Below are 21894 nucleotides of genomic sequence, written 5' to 3'. Positions count from 1 at the left end.
GTTAAGTTGTATAACATTTTTAAGTTGTAAAACACATCTTTATTATGTAGAAAGGGAGATGACTCGATCAAAAGCATAATGTAGAATTAAATATAGTTGTTTTACTTTAATCCTGAAATCATTGATAAGATAGTCAAATAATCCAAATGGCCGAGACAGCATACTGAAGCAAAAGTTAAATAGGTGAACAATCAATTTTAAATTATTTTTGAATTGGTGAATAGGAAAACTGCAATAAATTTTTGAAAATAATTATTATTTCGTATAAGCGTTATCTCACCTTTAAGTTTCCTTTCCTTCTATTTTTATCAGATAAATCATGGAAATATCAGGGAAATTAGCAGCTCCCTCAAAGAAACATTTTAATCCTTACTGCCTTCCATGCAGCATAGATGGATTACAAGAGCTAGCTTACGTCTATTGCCAGGAGTGTGAGGTACATCTGTGTAAGAGATGTTCCTATCATCACAGACAGCAAATATCATCAAAAAACGTGTTCAGCATAAAACGGAAATAATGCAAAAGCAACCGAAGACAGTGATCAAACAATTCATTTCTGCATTAAACATACTAAGAAACAACAGGAGTTCTTTTGTAGTAAACATCGTTCTATGGCATGTTCTGCTTGTTTAATCAAAGATCGAAAACATTGCAATGTTAAGTATATTCCCGATATTCCAAGAAACCTGTCTGATGGGCTGGATAATTTAATAGACCGAATGGAGACACTTGTCAGGAAGTTTAAATGTAAGGTAAAGTTACAAAAAGTGCCACAACAAACAAAGAAAAATTGTTCATGAAAATTGCTGAAGATTTACAGATGATTAGAAAGGAAATAAACGAATTTTTAGATCAGATGGAAGCCGAAAATATAAAGGATAAAATATAAAGCTCGCAAGCATGCAGCAAAATCTACACAAGAAAATGTAAACGCAGAAAGTTTACAAATCGAAGAGGAAATGCCAAGTACATTGTACAGACTAAAAGAACATAGTAACGAGGACAAACAACATTATAAGTTGTTTAATGAGATGACACAAATCGTACCTCAAGTTGCAAGACAATTAGATAATGAAAAGCAATTAGTGGAAGATAAGGGTGATATTACATTTGTCCCAAGCAAAGACATAGTACATCAAGTGAAAAATGATAAATATATAGGGACGATTTGTACACACAGAAGACTCTCACCCGATAGTACAATATGTGCCCAGTATGAAAGAACACTTCAAATGAAGCCCTCTTTTGATAAGGAACAATGCCATATCGTAGGAATGATATTAATTCCCAGTTCCTGAAGATAGACTGGCAAGGAAACATTGTACAAAGATTCGAGGATCAAGGACATGTAAGTCCTACAAGAATACAAGAGTTAAGAGGTGGTACGTTGCTGGTATGCTACAGGAACATACACAAAATTGTAAGATTGTCGAGGAGCTTTAAAGAATGTCCAATTGTAGGATTGGAGAAAGCAAACCTTCATTTTCTACAGGCTGTTACATACTGTAAAAGAGATCAAAAATTGTATATTAGTTGCTCTTCTGCACACGGCTTCTGTGCGGATGAAATCAAAATATTTAGTATTGAATTGTTTTAACTGCATAACATGTTATATTGTACAGTCTACGTACATATTCTGCATTCATTGAGATGAATTATAGATATTGTTTTATGTATATACATGTATAACATCTTTCTCATTATCTTTAGAACACTGCATGTACTTCATCATTTTATTTTAATGTCAGACATCATACAGTTTGAATATTTTGATTTACACTTCTATCATCGTGATTTTTTTTTTTGCATTTGTATTCTTCAATAGAAATAACTATAACAATGTCCTGTCAAAGATACAGATTTTGCTACAATTTTCAATTTTAAACAAAAGCATTATCTTGATATCTTAGCCGAATTATTTTGCAAGGTAACAAAACAAATTGATGTCATTTATGCCATTATATCTAATGCTTTCTTTCGATATAAATCGTAAATGTCTAGTTTGTTTGAATATGAAACAATTATATACCTTACCAAAAGAGAAAATGATCAAATAGAAAATTTCACTTGTAATTAAAAAAAAAATTCAAATTAAAAACGTCTGCTTTTTATGTTTTTTGTTTATCTTCTACCGCGATATGTAAGTACCTGTAATAGTTTGAAAATCAAATAAGAGCGCTAAAAACGCGTGCGGGGTTTGTAAGATGTCAAGCGAATTAGTTAGATCATACCGAAATGATCCTTTTTAAAAGTGTTAAAATATGGGTTACCAGGAATTCTCATTTCGAGAATAATTTTTCATTACACTGTACATAAAAATCACCACACAATCAGTGAATTGTTATGAATGAAAAATGCTTACGTAACTTATATTTCTTGCATATCAGACTGGCGTTTCCGTTAGTTTTACCCATGCCGGAAATTTCATCTGGCATGGGGGGTGCCAGATGAGTCGCGTGCTGTAAAATGGCACGCTTAGGATGACGTCATTTTACCGTTATGAATGAAGTTGCAATTTCATACGCTGTTGTAAGAAAGTAGTTACGGTTGTCACGATAAAAATTTCGATAACGAATTTAAAATAATTATAATGGAATATGGTAGAATATGCAAGAAAAACATCTGACATATGTTTGCGGTTCGGATCGGAATATCCGCCCCTCGGTCACCCGCCCATGGGCGGTAACTCGGCAAGCCTCGTTACCGCACAATGGGCGGGTCACCTCGGGACGGATATTCCGAACCACAACATATGACAGATATTATTAGTCTAGCTCACATTACAGTAACAGACGCCTTCCAAAAAATATTATTAGATCTAAACGAGATGTGTTTGAATCGTATTTTCTGAAATTGTTACAAATTCAATATTCCTTACATGTATTTTCTTTGTCTAAAATTTGCCACAATTGGCCACAAAATAATAGATAATCGCAATGATTTTTAAATGGTATTTGATATAGAATAGACACGCTATTGCTGTCTTAAATTATTGTTAATGAACTGTTATAATTAAACCATGATGCAAATGCGTGTTCGGCATGTAGTCATAACACAATTTATGAATCATGATCGAATATGCACTAACCAGTTCAAAAGACATAAATCAGGATAAACTGCCGACATTTGAGACTTAAAAATATATGATCAGTGAGTGTGCAAGTAGTGCTACATTTCAGAACGGACACAAATTTCTATTGAAAAACCTCTGGGCGTATTTAAAGTAAACCATTAGTATTTAATCAAACATAATGCTAAATAACAAGATCTCCATCAAACTTAATATCTAATAAATCAGTATTCACACAGTCAATAGATATTTAACCTTTCTTATTGTTCGTGAATAATATCTTTTTGGAAAGAATTCAGCAATGGTGGGTTTTTGTAAATTGTTCAACATGAAATTCAAGAAAATATGCGACGCATAGGTTCTTGAATATTTATTGAGATGTTTAACTATGCTCATTATGCTCATAAAGGTTTACATTTCTCATTCAAATTTTGAACAAAGACGTAATAACTTATTTGCTGCAATTCATACAACATATGTGGTCTGGCCTTATTTAGAACAGACAGACTAACGAAATAAAAACAAAGAAAAACAACAACAACAAAATATTGTTCATGTTGTCACGGCAAACGCTATGATAAGACGTTATTTGATTATATTATTTCACATTTATTGATTACATTAATTGTTGATCGCTGTTACATAGATTCTTTTTTGTGTAATTTGATTTGAACGTATAAATACATTACAAAAAAACTGAGTATATCTATAATAATTGCATTTAATATCCATTAAAATAACATACTTGTATCAATAACCGTATTTACGTTGAAAGATTTATTGTAAATATAAATGCATAGGGTTAACAAATTAAGTCCTTATTAACAGTTATCAACGCACAAATAAATCAGTTGAATTTTGGCGTATTTTTTAAACTTTCTTAAAGTCAAATTTACGATATCATATATCATATGTTCGCAGAAGGGTTTTCAACTTTTCTACTTTTCTAACACAGTAAACCTATAAAGAGCAATTATACATATACAAGTAGGTATAATTAATTTTGAAACTGTTACAAAAAGACAAATCGTTTATATATCTAACAGAAATGAAGTGGTATTTTATTTTTTATTTGACAGCAGAATCGATTATGATTATTGCCAAATCTAATATTTATGGAGTTATATATAAGAATATGATTTATCTCAATGTATGTAAAACTTTATTAAAACATTTGGTTCTACTATTTAATATATATATGATATAGATCTATAATATATTTTTATAAATTTTTGTTAAATTAGTTCCGTGGCAAGGAAGATAAAAGATGTACCACTTGAAAAAGCATGTAAATTAAGTTGTTTCCCCTGGGTTCTATATTTAGAACTTCCGCATTCCAAAGTTCATGTTTTGAACTGCAAAAGTAAGAAAGAAAGGTAAGAATATATACGTATATATATATTTTTTGTTGTAAAATATTTCAAAAGTAAGTGTGCACGTAGGAAAACGTATATTCGCATATGTACAAAAAAACATATTCAACTGCAAACACCGTAAGTCTATGATTTATCGATGAATTGATAACCAAAATGTAGGTCAACTATTCAACAATAAATTAGAATTAGGTTCACAGGAAAGTACTTAATAGGTAAGTAGGGATACGTTGTATCCTTTTCTAAGGTAAAAAAAACTGTTGGCCTACTATATGACAGGCGCTTTAGTGAAAAATTAAGAATTATCAAAATGAGAAAATGGTCCGTTTTGTTGGCACAGGCTAAAACGCAGACGCTTATGAAGCCAATATAGGATATAAAGTAAAATGCAGACAATATAGATATAGAGTGTCTTTCGCAAGTACTATATACTCTATATTGTCTTCATTTTACTATATGTTCAAGGATATTGTATGCCTGTCTGCTCTAAACGCTGATGTTTTGTTAAATATATTTAAGTTAATCGCCCCCAGAAAAGAAAGACACCCTGTGCCGATTAAGTAATACACAGGATATGTGGTCATACTTATCTTTATACAAGGTGCTATGTTAATCCCTAGAGGCCATAAGCAATTAAATCATGCAAATGTGAAGTCACACTTACCTTATCATAAACAACTATTATCAATAAGCGAGAAACGCAGACAATATAGATATAAAGTGAAAATGAATTTTGCAGACATGTATTTCTTTTATTAACAGTATAGAACATATAGTAAAATGCAGACGATATGGAGTATATAGTACTTACAAGAAGCGCAGACAATATAGATATATAGTGAAAGTGAATTTTGCAGACGTGTATTTCCTTTATTAACAGTATAGAACATGAAGTAAAATGCAGACAATTTAGAGTACATAGTAATTGCAAGAAACGCAAACAATATAGATATATAGTGATTTGATATGATAAACACGTTTTTTTAATGAAAATTATATTTATATTTTTACATCACAGTTCACATTGGGTTTTTTTTGTTTGTTTTTTTCATAATTGTAAATGCTTTATAATATTGTTTTATTAACTATTTGATGATTACTTTGTAGATGAACTAAGTATAAATATCAATTAAAAATATTTTCTGTTCTTAAAATTTATTTTGAAAACTATTGTCCCCATTTAAATTCTGCTCATTAAAGTTAACAAAATTTATATTAGACATTTTAACTTAAATTCATAAAAGTTAATTCAAATCAAGCATAGTATGTCTAAAAACCTTTCTATTTATTATTTATAATTGATATCATCTTAATAAAAAATCATAGAAAAATATTTCTATTTTTTAAATTCTAATTTATTATCAAATAATCATATCTACGAATCTCTAATATCTTAAAATTTTAATCTTAAAAATACAAATCTAAACAGCTTTCAAGTGTCTAATTTACAGCTTCTAGTTCTATATTGTCTGCGTTTTGTGAAAACACTATGTATCTATATTGTCTGCGTTTTACTATACATGTATATCCTATAGTGTCTGCAAGCGTCTGCGTTTTAGACCGACCCCGTTTTGTTAAAATTGAATTAACATTTAAAGCGAAAGCAACATACATGTATATCGAAAAAAAATGAAGAATGTGCATGGATTAATTTACGTTGTTAATTTAATTAACTATTGAAAGTTAAATTCAAAAGTTGAACTATTGAAAAGAATTTTCAAACAACTTTAATTAACAGCCTGATTGTTGACAAACATGCATTCTTTATTTTATAGATAGATTATTTAATCTTGGATAATCAAACGTGTTAAACAAATTTGTATTACCTGACTAAATTGTGCAGATGAAAACAAAATATCTAAAGGGTAGGATTGACAATCATGTGTTTGATTTTAGATAGATCTCATTGACAAGATGGTGAAGTTCACGCAAGAATTATACTTAATGTCTTACTTATTACCCATGATAATAATTTATCTTTCGTAAAATACATGTTTCTTTCCGATCTTTATTCCAGATCAAATATGGAAGTGTCAGGGAAATTAGCTGTTTCTTCAGAACAAGATTCCAATCTTTACTGCCTTCCATGCGACCGGGATGGTTTAAAAGAACCAGATTTTGGTTATTGCCAGGACTGCGAGGAATATCTTTGTGAGAGTTGTTATAAACACCACAGGAAACCAAAACCTTCCATGAACCACGTTCTGCTTGATAAAGACAGAATGCCACAACAATCCAAGTCCGGGAATATAAAAAATGATCAAATAACTGATTTTTGTACGAAACATAGCGACAAACTACTGGAATTCTTTTGTAACACGCATAATTCTGATGTATGTTACGTTTGTATGACTCTAGAACACAAGCACTGCAAAGTAGACTATATTCAAAATGTTTCAGGAAATTTGTCTGGTGAGCTTGAAAAATTGATTTACAGAATGGAGACACTGATTCAAAAGTGTAAATCTAATGTCAAAATTGCCGAGACTGCTACAACAAACATAGAACAAATGTACAAGGCCGTTGTTGAAGATATAAAAGTTTTTAGAAATGAAATAAACGAATGTCTGGATAAGATGGAAGCCGAAATTATGAGGGACGCTAAAACTCATGCATTGACAGCAAAGTGTAAACAAGAAAATGTTAAAACAGGTAGCTTACATATCGCAGAGGGAATGTCAAGTACAATGTCAATGCTCAAGTTTCTGGGCGACGAAAACAAGCAGAACAAGCTGTTTATTGAGATGAAACATGCTGGACCTCAAGTTTCAAGACTGTCAGATCAAGAGAAACAATTAGTTGAAGATAATAAAACGGATGGCGAAGTAAACTTTATCCGAAACGAAATGATGCTTAGTCAGTTCAAACATAACACATCTCTAGGAACGATTTCTACATACGGGAAACCTTGTGCAGAAAGTGCAGTATATGTCCATTATGAAAGAACAATTCAAGTGCAAAACTTCTCTGGTAACAGACAATGTAATATCTCTAGAATGGTACTGATTTCCTCAACAAATATGATCGTCGCTGACAAAAATAATAACAAAATTAAAATAATAAATATAGACGAAGGAACGCTGGTATCAGAGATAATCCTGTCTTCATCACCACGAGATGTTATAAAACTTCCACAAAATAAATTTGCTGTTGCATTATGTGATAATAAGTTTATCCAGATAATGTCTTACACTGACATAAGTTTGTCTTTAGATCGTCGTATAGATGTCGGAGAAATATGTTATTGTGTAGCTTATTGTCAGGACAAGTTAGTAGTAGGCTGTAATTATAATCCAGGAAAGCTGGTAATTCTGGATTTAGATGGAAATATCATACAGGTGTTTGATACTCCTGGATTGTTTGATGGACCCGAAAAGATTGTTTTCAACAGAGATAAGAAGTTCATGTATGTGTCTGATTACTTCTACTGTAAAGGTCACAGCAAGTGTATGAAACTGGACTGGCAAGGTAATGTTCTACAAAGATTTGAGGATCAAGGATATAAATGTCCTTACAAGAGTTGGAAGATGGTACATTGTTAGTTTGCTACACAGAGAGTAGCAATATTGTAAGATTGTCGAGCAGCTTAAAGAAATGTGAAATTGTAGGATTAGAGAACATTTGTAATCCACTGGCTGTATTATACAATGATAGAGATCATAATCTGTACATAAGTTGTTCATCTGAAGAAGAAAGATATTCTAGTAATATAATCAAGATATTTAGTGTAAAATGGACTTAGAGATATGTAACCGTTCAATTTATTTACTTGGAGTGTAATCTAGTATTTATAGAAGACAATTACCGTAATTATAAGAAACGGTAGTGTATCCATTTCATTTACTGTAAAAGAGAAAAATATTTCCAAAAGTATACTGACAGTGACATTTGTATAATATATTGTATCATATAATTTTGTCAATAAATATTTGAATTCACCAGAAATGATCTTTAAATTGATAAACAAAAGCCCAGCAGTTAATACATTTAAGACATCCTAGTTACTTTTGAGATAAAAATAAATCAGTAGAGTTTCTTTTTGCTGGTATTTATGTATATTATTGTATTAGGTGAAACGGAACATCTAGGAACAGCAAATAACGATAAGTGCAAGTGTGATAGAGAATAATGATAATTTGATCACTTTTTATGTTCGATATAGCATTGTATCCTCTTATCAATCAAGCTTTATTCTTTATAGATACGGGTATATAGTGCTTTATACAAGTGGATTATATCCATCAAATACAAATTATAAAACTTCAGCTTGTCTAAAATGTTAGTTCTACACACAGTCTTATAAGAAGTTAAACAAGAGCTGTCGGTAGGACAGCAACGCTCGACTATTTTTAGTGCTTGATAGTAAAAAAAAAGCTTGATACAGATACCTCCTCCTGTTTACAGGTTGGGGTAATGATGGTGAACAAGTGTGCAAAGTTTCAAAGCCATATGTCAATGGACTTTGAAAATATCTGAACTATTACAAAAACTTTAACGTAAATTCTAAGTTGAAAAAGGGGCATAATTCTGTCAAAATGCTTGATACAGTTACCTCCTCCTGTTCACAGGTTGGGGTAATGATGGTGAACAAGTGTGCAAAGTTTCAAAGCCATATGTCAATGGACTTTGAAAATATTTGAACTATTACAAAAACATTAACGTAAATTCTAAGTCGAAAAAGGGGCATAATTCTGTCAAAATGCTTGATACAGTTACCTCCTCCTGTTTACAGGTTGGGGTTATGATGGTGAACAAGTGTGCAAAGTTTCAAAGCCATATGTTAATGGACTTTGAAAATATTTGAACTATTACAAAAACTTTAACGTAAATTCTAAGTCGAAATAGGGGCATAATTCTGTCAAAATGCTTGATACAGTTACCTCCTTCTGTCTATAGGTTGGGGTAATGATGGTGAATAAGTGTGTAAAGTTTCAAAGCCATATGTCAATGGACTTTGAAAATATTAAAACTATTACAAAAACTTTAACACAAGTGGTTACGCCGACGCAGACGCCGACGCTGACGCTCGGGTGACTACAATAGCTCTACTTATTCTTATCGAATAGTCGAGCTAAAAATGTAAATGTAACACATATGGCACCCTTAAAGCAATTTCTTAAATGAAATAAGATTGAAAGGTCATCTTATCATCACCTAATTGTAGGGTCTTTATGCAAATTTTTTCCGCAAACATTTTGTGGTTAGTCTTACTTTGAACATCAACAACATGTACTTTTGATGACAAACATATTAATCAGACATAAAGGTTTGAAAACCAAGCGAGATATTTGATTGAAAGAACTATGATCCTCATATTTTGAAATTTTGAGAGAAATAAGAGAAACAATCGTTTGTTTTTTCCCAAACATTCATGTTTGCTTTTCCCTATTTGAATGTTCGGTGGTTTTCGAATATTAGAATAAAATTCCAGGCCCTACTTAAAATGTCATTTGTTTGATAGGGTTTTTACGAAACACCGACACAGTTTAGGTCATATGGCGACGTTCCAGCTTTACTGGTGGAGGAAGCCCTCGGGTGCCCTTCAGTTCATTATTTCAGGCAAGAACGGGCACCTGAGTAGAACCACAGACGTTCCGTAAGTTAGCTGGATAGCTTCCTAATATGAAAGAATCCAAATTGTCCAAGTTTAATCTACTTATCTGTCTGAACTTTTTATAAAACTCCAGGTTTACATCCTGTATTTCACTCCATTTTAACTTCTGCTATATATGGTTGAACACTTTTTCAGCAAAACACAATATATAACTGCTGTAACTTGTAATGTAACTCATTTGGCAGCAATCAATTGAACCAATGTCAGCTTCAAATATATATGAATGTTTTAGATATATTTCGTAGATTAAAATATTGCTGTAAAATCAAACAAGGGATCATGCATGGTGTTCTTAGGATATACTAAATTTAAAATATGAGGAAATAAACAAAACAAAGCCAGTTTAGTACATTATAGTATATTTGATAATTTACAGAAATTCAAGTCGAAATATCTCTCCCTGTAAAACCGTGCAAAATGTAAAGAATATTATGATTAAGCAATAATGTTTTTGGTAGAGGTTAAAATCTATTAATCTTAATCTTAAATCTCCAGTGTCCATCAACGCATTATTGCAGACAAAATCGGACAACACAGTAGAGCCATTAACCATGAAGGCTTCCATTAGCTTGATAGATAGGTTCGCGACATAAAAGAATCCAATTTCCCTAACTTACATCGTACAGGCTTGAATGCCAGTGGTTTACAGTGCACCACAGAGCAAGCTTTCGTGTAAATCAAGGTTAACTTGAGAGAAAGATTTGCTTAACTATAATTTACTGCTCTTCAAAGATAATTACATTTCTTGTTGTTAAATATGTATGCCATTTGCTGTTTACAAACATAGTTCATACACAAACAACTTATAACAATACATGGCTAATTAATCAATATAATAAATATGTGTATAAATATATGTATAAGAAATGTGTAACAAGAAAAACATTACGATATTTTTAAATATAAAATCATGATAACAAAAGTGACAATTTATAACAGACTAAAATCTAATGATTACAAAAAGACAGTGTCAATGCAATACGAATGATAATACATTGGGAAATAAGTTTAAACTGATTAAATAGATTTAACAAATATGAAACAGTCATTTCAAAAATTAATAAGTATACCTATCAGCCTAATACATGCATTCAAAAGAAAAAATGTGTTTCCTACTGAGAAGTTATAAACAGAACTATAACACAACACATCAATAGTCACAAAATATATCTGCTTAATATTGGTTCAGATAAATCAATCTAATTCTGATCATATCTTTATAGTTTTTTTAAACAAAATTTATGCAAAAAATATAAAATAAATAATATAATAATATTGCTTCTATAGATTTTTAGTTACAGTTAATCAATCTCATTACTTAAACATCTTTTAGTAAAGTATGTTTTTCAAAGTTAATATAAAAATAACTATAAGAATTTGAAGTGTATTTTTGCATACATTTTCTCATTTCATTCACATCTTTAAAAATTTGTTTTCATAACATTAATTTTATGAAAAATATAGAATTTTAGTTTTTAAGTTATTTTAAGTGTGTTTTATTGACATAAATTTTAAATACATAGAGGACATTCGTTTAGTTCAGTGTAAGATCGGATTAATATATTTCACTGAGTGAGCCCCAAAAGGTATATATCACCAAAAAGTGAAATATGAACTTTTGGTGTTGACGAGTTGAAATAAATTTCACTTAACAAATTGTGCTTTTATTGTATGCAAAGAAACGTTTAAAAAGACATTTAACCTATTACTATCAATGAATATAATTTAGTTTGTTCCAGTTCTGTGCATGCTAGTATTTCACTGAAACAACATAAGGGGCTTAAATTCAAAACAGTGAAACTATCAGTTTTATATTTCATTGATATATTTCTATAAACCACCGGAAGCATGTAATAAAACTTTTTAAGTCATATGATATATAATAAGGAATACATAAGGCCAAGATTTTCTAAAATGAATTCAACTATCAAAAACTTTCAGATAAATTGAGGTCCAAATGAGAAAGCTATAATAAGAATGATAATTGTTTAATAGGCAGAATTTACTAAACATATTAAAATTGTAAATTCACTTAAAACCAACCTGGACAAAAACATATTATTGCACAATAAACACATTTAGGTATGTAAAAACCAACATTTATATATATAATTAAGTTATATACAAAACGTGAATGATACAATGTTGCCTATATAAATTATCTATGAATAACAAGTCAGGTTAATATATTGTGTATAAAAACAAACATATTATACAAGTATATAGAAATAACACACAATGTAGAGTCATCCAATCAGAAAAGCACTATCAGATAATTTATCTTTGTACTTATCATGAAATAAAAATTGATCATTGTATCAAAAGATGGCAGATTTACACTGTAATAATTGAACTGTCTTAAATAAAGTTTGAAACAAAAAGGTATAGTAAATAGAGGATATTAAATGAGTGAAGGTTTAATACTCAAAATTTATTGAACAAGTTAAATAAAGTTAGTAATGAAGCCACATGAATATAATATTCTTTTTATCACATATCTAAAACAGAAGTGTTTACAGTTAAAATGAATCAATTTTTACATTGACGTGCTCATAGTTTGCAAATGACATAACGTCAAAATTTTAATTGTTAATCTTAAAGGAAGACAACAGTAAAAATAACACAAAAAATAACTAAATATTTATAAAGATTTATCATGAATTTATAAAAAGTTAAGCACCATTGTTGCGACCCTAAGTTTTACCATTGTGCAAATATATGATGATAAACAGGAGAAGTAAAAAAAATATCAGGAATGAAATAGAATGTCTCAGCAGCAGGGTAAAATTTTTTTATACTTTTACTTGCAGTCTATTATAATTTAATATATAATGTGCATATCTTTTAAAAAAAATTAAACATATATATCTAAATATCATCTTTTGGTGTAACTGTCTTGATATTTTATGATATAGTGAAATTTCTAAATATTTTGATTAATTCTAACCTTAAAAAACTTGGTTATATAGGTCTCAATGTCATATTTTAATAGGTTAACACATGTGATATGTTCAAGGCCTTATGAAATATACCCCCTAATCTATTGATTAAGGAGTAGTATAAAAGCCCAAATGTTGTTATCAAATCACTGTTGAATTATCTAAAACTTGTGAAAAAGAAATTTATGTGCTGAAAGACGGCATTGTAACATGTTGATGTAAATTTATACTTTTTGTACACATATTGAACATATTGTGATCTGAATCAAAAGAATGCAAATGTATATAACTATGTAGGACCTTTATTACATCATTAATTAAAACAGCATTTAAGATTTCGTAACAAATAGAACAGTCATCATAATTACATTGAGCAAAAACAAGAATGATAAACAAGAGCTGTCAGATCAAAAAGTTACATCAGCCATTGATTGTAAATAAAGAACTTTGATAATTCAGAAATGTTTCTGTTCTTAAAGGGGTTATACTTGAGTGATAGTCAATGTTCGAGTTCTAGGTCTTTGTAAAAAGGTATAATTTCGACCAACAAGGCAAATGTAAATTTCTATTGGTTAACTCTAATGCCAATGAATTATAAACTACTGAATATACGTATCAACAGAGTTATAACACAGTCTATAAAGCAGCATGCACCCAGATGAGCCAAAATATTTCAGCAAAATCAAGCCTGAGAAAAATGTACTTTTTTACATTTTAGGAAATGTAAAAGATTGAAGCCTTAAGTAATAATTGACATGCTCTGTGTGATTAATGGCTGATTTTTCAGTAATCTGAGAATCTCAAAAATCTCCACCATGTTTACATGTATATGAATATTAGTAAATAATGTAAGACTCCTACAATGCTTGATGTATATTGTTTCATTTTTTGTTTATCTACAAATAACTCTATATAATGTATGATGTTTGTATAAAATAGGCGCAATACTTTGTACACTGTTTTTTTTTTATGTATTACACGTTTAAGTTGACAACTACATTGTTTAATTGTGTTTTAATTAAGGGTATGGAGGTGTAGCAGTAGCAGGTCTTGTCGTTTAGGCTTGATTCAATTTATCTTCATAAAGACACTATCTGGTCAGGAATCTCGGCTAGAACTTCTTTTGCTAATGCTGCTTGTGAAATCTGGGGGATTCTGTGATCCCATACGACTGATAAGATCTCGAAATGGTAGAAGCTGTAAAAAAGAACAATATAGATATTAACCTATGAAAGTAAAGATCAACAGGAAAATGTTATGTTTCTAACAATGCAATGCTTGGGAAACAATAGAAGATTAAATATTCTTAACTCCTTATTATTAACATTCGACCAAAACATAATAGATAATCTAAACGATGTTTTAGAGGTAAAGGATATAGAATATACACAATATAAGTAAGTAAATAAATATTTTCATTATAGTAACATATTCTATATGTTACAAATATACAATATTTTTGATGTATTGAAAGTATCCGATCCTTTGGACCTATATATATATATATAATATACGTCACTAAAAACCGATAAATCATCATAAATTCAGGTATATATGATCTAGAATGGACATGTCGTTCCTGGATTAACTGATATAATTAAACCATAATTCTAATGCGTGCAATATGTGTTCTTCTTGTAGTCATAACACAAATTATGAATCATTCATATCCCTTAAACAGTTAAAAGTCATAAATCGGACCTAAACAAACTGCTGACATTTGAGATTTAAATATGATCAAGGAGTATTCTAGTAAACTCAATGAGATTAATATCTAACCTTACTATTAAGAACATCGTTTAATCAGGTCAAAAATCTGGAAACAATATTATCCCTGGAAAGCATTAATCACAACAAAATAATAAGAGAATTGCAGACTCGGTTTGGTTGAGTCTGTACATGAGTGATAATGAATACGTGCAACATCCCTCACGTCCCCTAGCACCGGCTTGAGCGGTACTCAATTCTCAACACTTAATAGTGCTGGCATCAATGATCCCGAACGACCAGAAAAATATAACAACACTGAAGTGAAGTACGGGGCAACTTTTTACAGCTGCCACACAGCACTTGACACCTGATGTTGTGAAATATAAAAATCTGGAAACAAAGTGATCCCTCGGAAGCATTAATCACAACAAAATTACAAGATAATTGCAGACTCGGTTTGATTGAGTCTGTGCATGAGGGATAATGAATACATGCAACATCCCTCACGCCCTCAAGCACCGAGTTACAAAGAAAAAAATCAAATTGATACTTTAAACATGATGTTGAGCACTTGGGTTGACTTTTATGAGCGCATCTTAAAATGTAGGTTTTTCTTCCATATATTTTTTATTATGAGAATGAAATATGTCCCTCAAATAGTGCTACATTTCAAAACGGTCACAAATAACTATTAAGCGGACAAACTGAAATACTTGGTGCATATTAAAAGTAAACAATCAGTATTAAATCAAGCCTAGTGCTTTTTTGAGATCTCCTTCAAACTAAATGTCAATTTAATTAGTATTTTTTGTACATTTATCAAATCATTAGTTTTTTCAATTGTTCGTGAACAATATCTTTTAGAGCAGCATTCATCAATGTATGTCTTTTTTATTATTCAAATGAAAACTTGATGGAATATGCGACAAAATCTTTAATATTTATTTAGGTGATTAACTGTGCTCATTAAGGTTTAAATTTCTTGTAAAATGTTTTGTACAAAGATGTTATAACTTAATTCTGCAATTCTGCAATCTGTTTTGTGTAATTTGAGTTGAACTTATAAATAAATGACAAGTAACCGAGTATTTCTACAATAGTTGCATTTAGTATCCATTGAAACAAAAAGTAAAATATGTGCATTGCTCATTTATCAATTCATCAGATTTCAATATAGAATGAAAAATTATTAGAATAATTTCAAAAGATGTTTGTTTAATATGTTAAACTATTAACAAATGGTCCATGACGCAAAGAATGGGTGTCAACAAAATAAAAAATAGATAGACTAAGTGTTTGTAATTTATGATTCAATTCTAAACAATTTACACTTTCAAATCAGAATGAAAATAATCATACATAGTGCGGTAATATAGATTAATCTCTGTCCGAGTGTAGTTTAGTCAAAATTTCTATTTAATCTGTCACAAAATTAAATTTATACTTCTTAATTTTAAGAAGAACTTAGTAAATTTATTCATGTCAGACTATTATCACACATATCATTCTATAGCATATTTATGAAAAAAAAAAACTATTGTAAATATAGGTGCATATGGTTTACAAATTAAGTGCTTAATAGCAGTAATCAACGCGCAAAAAATAACTTTAACGTATTATTTATAATTAAGGTTTCTTAAACTCAAATTTAATTCGCCTAAGTCATTTTTTTAGAGTAAGGTTCTTAACTTAGCTGATTGCTTCTCTAAAGTAAGGCACTGCTGCAGTTAACTTTTAAATGTTGCCCATTTCTTCACTTCTGTGTCGTAATACTTTTCTGGTCCTTCAGGATCATTGAGTCCAACAATTTTAAGTGTTGAAAATTGACTACCGCTATGGCTTGTGCTAGGGGACGTGAGGAATGTTGTACTTTTCATTATCCCTCATGTACAGACTCAATCAAACCAATCTGCAATTTTCATGTAATTTTTCTGTTTTTAATGCTTCTGAGGGATCAATTTTTCCAGATATTTATAAAGTGCAACAAAACGTATTATAGTAGGTATTATCAATTAAGAGACTGTGGCAAATAGACGAGTGGTTTATATGTCTAAATTGATAGCATAGTCAATTTTGATAATTTTCAAATAAAACAATATGGAAATATATAAGAATATGATTCATCTTTAAAATTTAGCACCATGTAGTTTGAACTTTATTAAAACATTTGGGTTCAATTGAACAATACGTGATAAAGATATTCAAAGTAGTTTACAATTAAATTCATAATTAAAAAACAATAGGACACAAAAATGAAAGCAATCGAAATAAATTCATAAATAACACCAATCTGTTCAGTGACAAGGAGGATAATCGATGTACCAGTTGAATAACGTGTTAATGAAGTTGTGTACCCTGAATACTATATTTAGAACTTCCGCGTTCCAAAGTGCATGTTTCAACTGTATTAGTAAAAGACAGACAGGTAAAAATATTTATCTTTTCTTTTGTAAAATATTTTAAAAGTTAGTGTACCCGTAGGAAAAGGAATATTCGCATATTGTTAAAGTACAAATGCTGTAAGTCTATGATAAATCGATACAATAATAAACATTTGTTCAAGTCTTTTGAATATCAAACTTTAGGTCACTTAACAAGTTATTTAAAAAATTAAACTTACATGTTTAAATGGAATATGATTTAGTAGTAGTATAGTTATGAATTTGGTGGCCTTCTATATGGCAGCCGCTATAGTGTAAATGTCGCTTTCGAGACTTTCAAATTACAAGTTCGTATGTGAGAAAATTGTTCGTATCGTTAAAGGAATAAGAATGGATGGATTGATGTCTATCTAATATAAATATTCATCATTTGAAAAGAGGAACCATGACAGTTTTCCTATTGACATCAACCCTTTAAGAGAGAAATTCGTGTTTAAAGACACTATTTTTCACTTGAGAAATAAGTTCATGGGCGCCGCCATTTTGGCGTTCTGTCATTCTCGCGAGACAGACGAGACCGAGATTGTGACGTGTTATACCCACTTCCGGTATAGGTGTACACGCTGGTACAACTGAAATATATCTTGATGAAGAACTTATTAATTTATTGCGTACATTATATATTATTTATGAAAACATAATATGGAACTGAATTGCTTTAATTAATTAATTGAAGACGCCGCGACATTAATTATCATTTGTTCGATATTCAAGCTTGCTGATGATCCAAACCACATGATTTAAGCAATGACTGCTTAATTTTCAAAGATAAACCATAAATTTACTTTTACGCGATTTTCCGCCATTGACGCTAAAAATGAGAAAGGCGCAGGAAAATCGGCAGGCAGACTTATATCGTATGAAAACAAAACTGTCCGTAAAGTTGTTTAGGCACACAGTCAAAACTGGTACCAACAGCAACAGGTTGCCCATTCCCCTATAATTACGCATATTCTCAGGTTTATCCAATTCCCTAAAGCTTTTTTCCACGTTATCTACTTACCAAATTCCTTTCCCCGACAGATACGCATTTCTACTACCGTAAATTTAATCCAATAAAACAAAAAATCATAAATCTACTTAATATTTAAAATGATTATTGGTAACTGAAAAAAATGTGTTGCTATTTTATGACGTGCTGTAATTTACTACAGTATAATTTGACAGGTGTGGAACCGAATTCCCCCTAAGGTCATTCAGTTCACTGACGAAGCGTAAAAAAATAGATGTCTATTTCGTCATTAGAATATTTGACAAGGGTGATTAACCAATCAGGGCAACATTGTGCATGATCAAAAGGTCTGTCGGCACAGAAGCATACAAGGAGCAATAAAAATCGTCAGTACACAGTGTGACAGGAGCATTTGGTGCAAATTAGGAACAATTACAATGGACAATGCGCAGTATTAGACATAAGTAGTAAGAACCAGCAATTGTGTGAATAAATTATGCAAATTAGATTTTTGAGCAGCCAATAAAAATGATTTTGCCTGCAGTTAATATTAGGCTACGATTACGATGCGCAGCATCATACGTTGACAGACATGTTAACAATTTACTTTTCAAAAGAGTTGCTTATATTTTTGAAATGTGTACATCAATTATAACATTTGTTCACACCTTTAAATTTGAAAGTCAGAATCAAACTGCAAAAAATTAATTATATGTACTATTAAGAACACGTTTTAGTAGGGTTTTTATAATGGAAGTGGCTAGCGTACGGGCCCGTACGGCTAGCCAAAAGTTTTAGCCGTACGTGAGTCACGTACAACTAGCAAGGACACGCTGTATTGGCTAGCCGTACGGCACTTTTCAAAATTTTATGGAAGACGAAAATGCATATGTTATTTTATGACTTTAAGCCAGGATTTTAACCAAGAAACAGCATTAATTGTCTTTGGATGTTAACTTTTAAGAGATTAATCGCCTTGATCGCTATATATATCGATCTTTGTCATCGCAAGATGTCGAGAAAAAATAGCCTTTGCTTGCATTTACACCAATTGAAATAGTTAACAAATTTTTGATAATAATCCTTTTTTGTTTCATTAAGTTTAATTTTCGACACCTTTTATATGAAAAAAAAAAAACAACAAACACTGAAAATGATTGTTGTTAGGCTCTTGATAATTGTGACAATTACCGACGGTACTGTATCAAGGAAAGTTTGCATGTTCCGTGAAAGGCATTCTAAAATTCTATTGTCAGTCCCTGAATAGGTTTTAATTAAGGCTAATTAATTGATTGACTGTGCTTTTATGTTCGATATTTATCTACTGTTTTGAAAATTATATAATTATTTTTGCATTTCACCGTTTTTTTTTTGTTTTTTTCATTCAATGTTCTTTTTATTTATTTATTCCACTCCGATCATTTTTTATTCGATCCATGTGCTTAAAATTAACAAAAATGATTTAATAATTCATACAAATAAAACAACAAATGATAAGCATGAAAATCAACAATTTTATAACGTTCGACTTCCATATAATTTTGAAAATTGCCGTACGGCTAGACAATACAGTGCGTCCTGGCTAGCCGTTCGTGACTCACGTACGGCTAGAACTTTTGGCTAGCCGCACGTTTCTTTATCTTTTATTATTTTTTTTTTTTTTTTTTTTGATATTGTTACGTATTTTGAACCATAAAAAATCTCCTCTACACCTCCTGTGAAAATTAAATTGTCTGATCAAAACTTTATTATATTAATATTTCCTTACGATTCAACTAGATATATCATGAATCTAAAGATGTGGGGATATGACATCACGCGCACCTGTTTTTATACGGCCAATACACAAACATGGCCGCGCTTACCGATTTGTAGAAATCGGTGATTTAGCGATTTAAATTTTGTTATCATTCGTTTAATATTATTATTTGGCGGCAGAAAATTTGCAGACTTATTATTTAAAGTATTCTTTTTCTGAAATCATGCTTATATTCTAACCTTGTCTTTCCCTTTAAATTGAATTTACAAAAGGTGACATTGAAAGAAACATATATCGATATAAATGAAGACTGTGCCTGAATTTATTTACGTGGATCATTTAATTTACGTTTTATTGAAATTACTATTCTAAAGGTAAACTACTGAAATGATTTTTTTTTCAAACAACATTAATTTACGACCAGAGTGTTGATGTACATGCATTTCTTATTTAATATATGCATTATTTAATCTGTCTTAAATTTGAATCACCTGATTAAATTGTGTAGATGAAAACAAAATATTGCATAAAAACTGGATTGACATTCATATGATTGTTTTTAATTAGATTTCATAGAAAAGATGGTGATTCGAAGCTCTTACAAGAATTATAATTAATTACTTATGATGTCTTTCGTATAATACACTTTTAAAAAACATGTTTCTTTTCGATCTTTACTCCAGATCAAACATGGAAGTGTCAGGGAAATTTGGTGTTTCTTCGGAACAAGATTCAAATCTTTACTGCCTTCCATGCGACAGAGATGGTTTAAAAGAACCAGCTTTTGGTTATTGCAAGGACTGCGAGGAACATCTTTGTGAGAGTTGTTATAAACACCACAGGAAACCAAAACCTACTATGAACCACGTTCTGCTTGATAAGGAAAGAATGCCACAGCAATTGAAGACCGGGAATATAAAAATTGATCAAATAACTTATTTTTGTACAAAACATAGTGATAAACCACTAGAATTCTACTGCAACACACACGAATCTAATGTGTGTTACGTTTGTGTGACTCTAGAACACAAGCACTGCAATGTAGAATATATTCCCGATGTTTCAGGAAATGTGTCTGGTAAGCTTGAAAATTTGATTGACAGAATAGAGACACTTATTCAAACGTGTAAATCTAATGTCAGAATTGCCGAGACTGCTACAGCAAATATAGAACAAATGTACACGACCGTTGTTGAAGATATAAAAACTTTTAGAAATGAAATCAACGAATGTCTGGATAAGATGGAAGCCGAAATTATGAGGGACGCTAAATCTCGTACACTGACAGCAAAGTGTAAACAAGAAAATGTTAAAACAGGTAGCTTACATATCGCAGAGGAAATGTCAAGTACAATGTCAATGCTCAAGTTTCTGGGCGACGAAAACAAGCAGAATAAGCTGTTCATTGAGATGAAACATGTTGCACCTCAAGTTGTCAGACTCTTGGATGAAGAGAAACAATTAGTTGAAGATAATAAAACGGATGGCGATTTCATATTTATCCGAAACGGAATGATGCTTAGACAGCTAAAAATAACAAATCTCTAGGAACGATTTCTACATACGGAAGAGCTTGTCAAGAAAGTGCAGTATGTATTCAATGTGAAAGAACAATTAAAATTAAACACTCCTCTGATAATTACCAATGCGATATCTTTGGAATATTACTGATTTCCACAACAAATATGATCATCGCTGACTACAACAATAACAAAATTAAAATAATTAATATAGACGCAGAGACGCTGGTATCAGAGATAATCCTGTCTTCATCACCACTAGATGTTATAAAACTTCCTAAAAATAGACTTGCTGTTGCATTACGTGATAAACAATGTATCCAGATCATGTCTTATACAGATACAAGTTTGTCTTTAGATCGTCGTATAGATGTCGGAGGATCGTGTTATTGTGTAGCTTATAGTCAGGAGAAGCTAGTAGTGGGCTGTAATTGCAAACCAGGAAAATTGGTTATTCTGGATTTAGACGGAAACATGATAAAGTTGCTTGATACTCCTGGACTGTTTAGTGGTCCT

General features: G+C 30.7%; 2 protein-coding genes across 2 annotated transcripts; both read left to right on the top strand.

Moving 5' to 3' along the window:
* Positions 1-4319: 4319 nt before the first annotated feature.
* LOC132729747 (transcription intermediary factor 1-beta-like) lies at positions 4320-7985 on the top strand. Its single transcript, XM_060715576.1, has 2 exons — positions 4320-4446; positions 6461-7985. The coding sequence occupies exon 2, from the start codon at positions 6468-6470 to the stop codon at positions 7983-7985; it is 1518 nt and encodes a 505-aa protein (XP_060571559.1). The 5' UTR covers positions 4320-4446; positions 6461-6467.
* A 12563-nt stretch (positions 7986-20548) lies between these two features.
* Positions 20549-21406, top strand: LOC132729746 (transcription intermediary factor 1-beta-like). The gene has a single exon (XM_060715575.1). It carries the CDS (start codon positions 20549-20551, stop codon positions 21404-21406), a length of 858 nt encoding a protein of 285 aa, XP_060571558.1.
* Positions 21407-21894: the final 488 nt, after the last annotated feature.

The sequence above is a fragment of the Ruditapes philippinarum genome, unplaced genomic scaffold (assembly GCF_026571515.1).
Source record: "Ruditapes philippinarum isolate M1 unplaced genomic scaffold, ASM2657151v2 ctg3587_1_1_1_1, whole genome shotgun sequence".
NCBI lineage: Eukaryota > Metazoa > Mollusca > Bivalvia > Venerida > Veneridae > Ruditapes > Ruditapes philippinarum.
Note: the sequence above shows the minus strand (reverse complement) of the source record. Positions and strands in the feature narration are given on the sequence as shown.

Coding starts and splice junctions, on each gene's coding strand:
- LOC132729747 (XM_060715576.1), top strand. CDS start 6,468: ATGGAAGTGTCAGGGAAATTAGCTGTTTCTTCAGAACAAGATTCCAAT.
- LOC132729746 (XM_060715575.1), top strand. CDS start 20,549: ATGGAAGTGTCAGGGAAATTTGGTGTTTCTTCGGAACAAGATTCAAAT.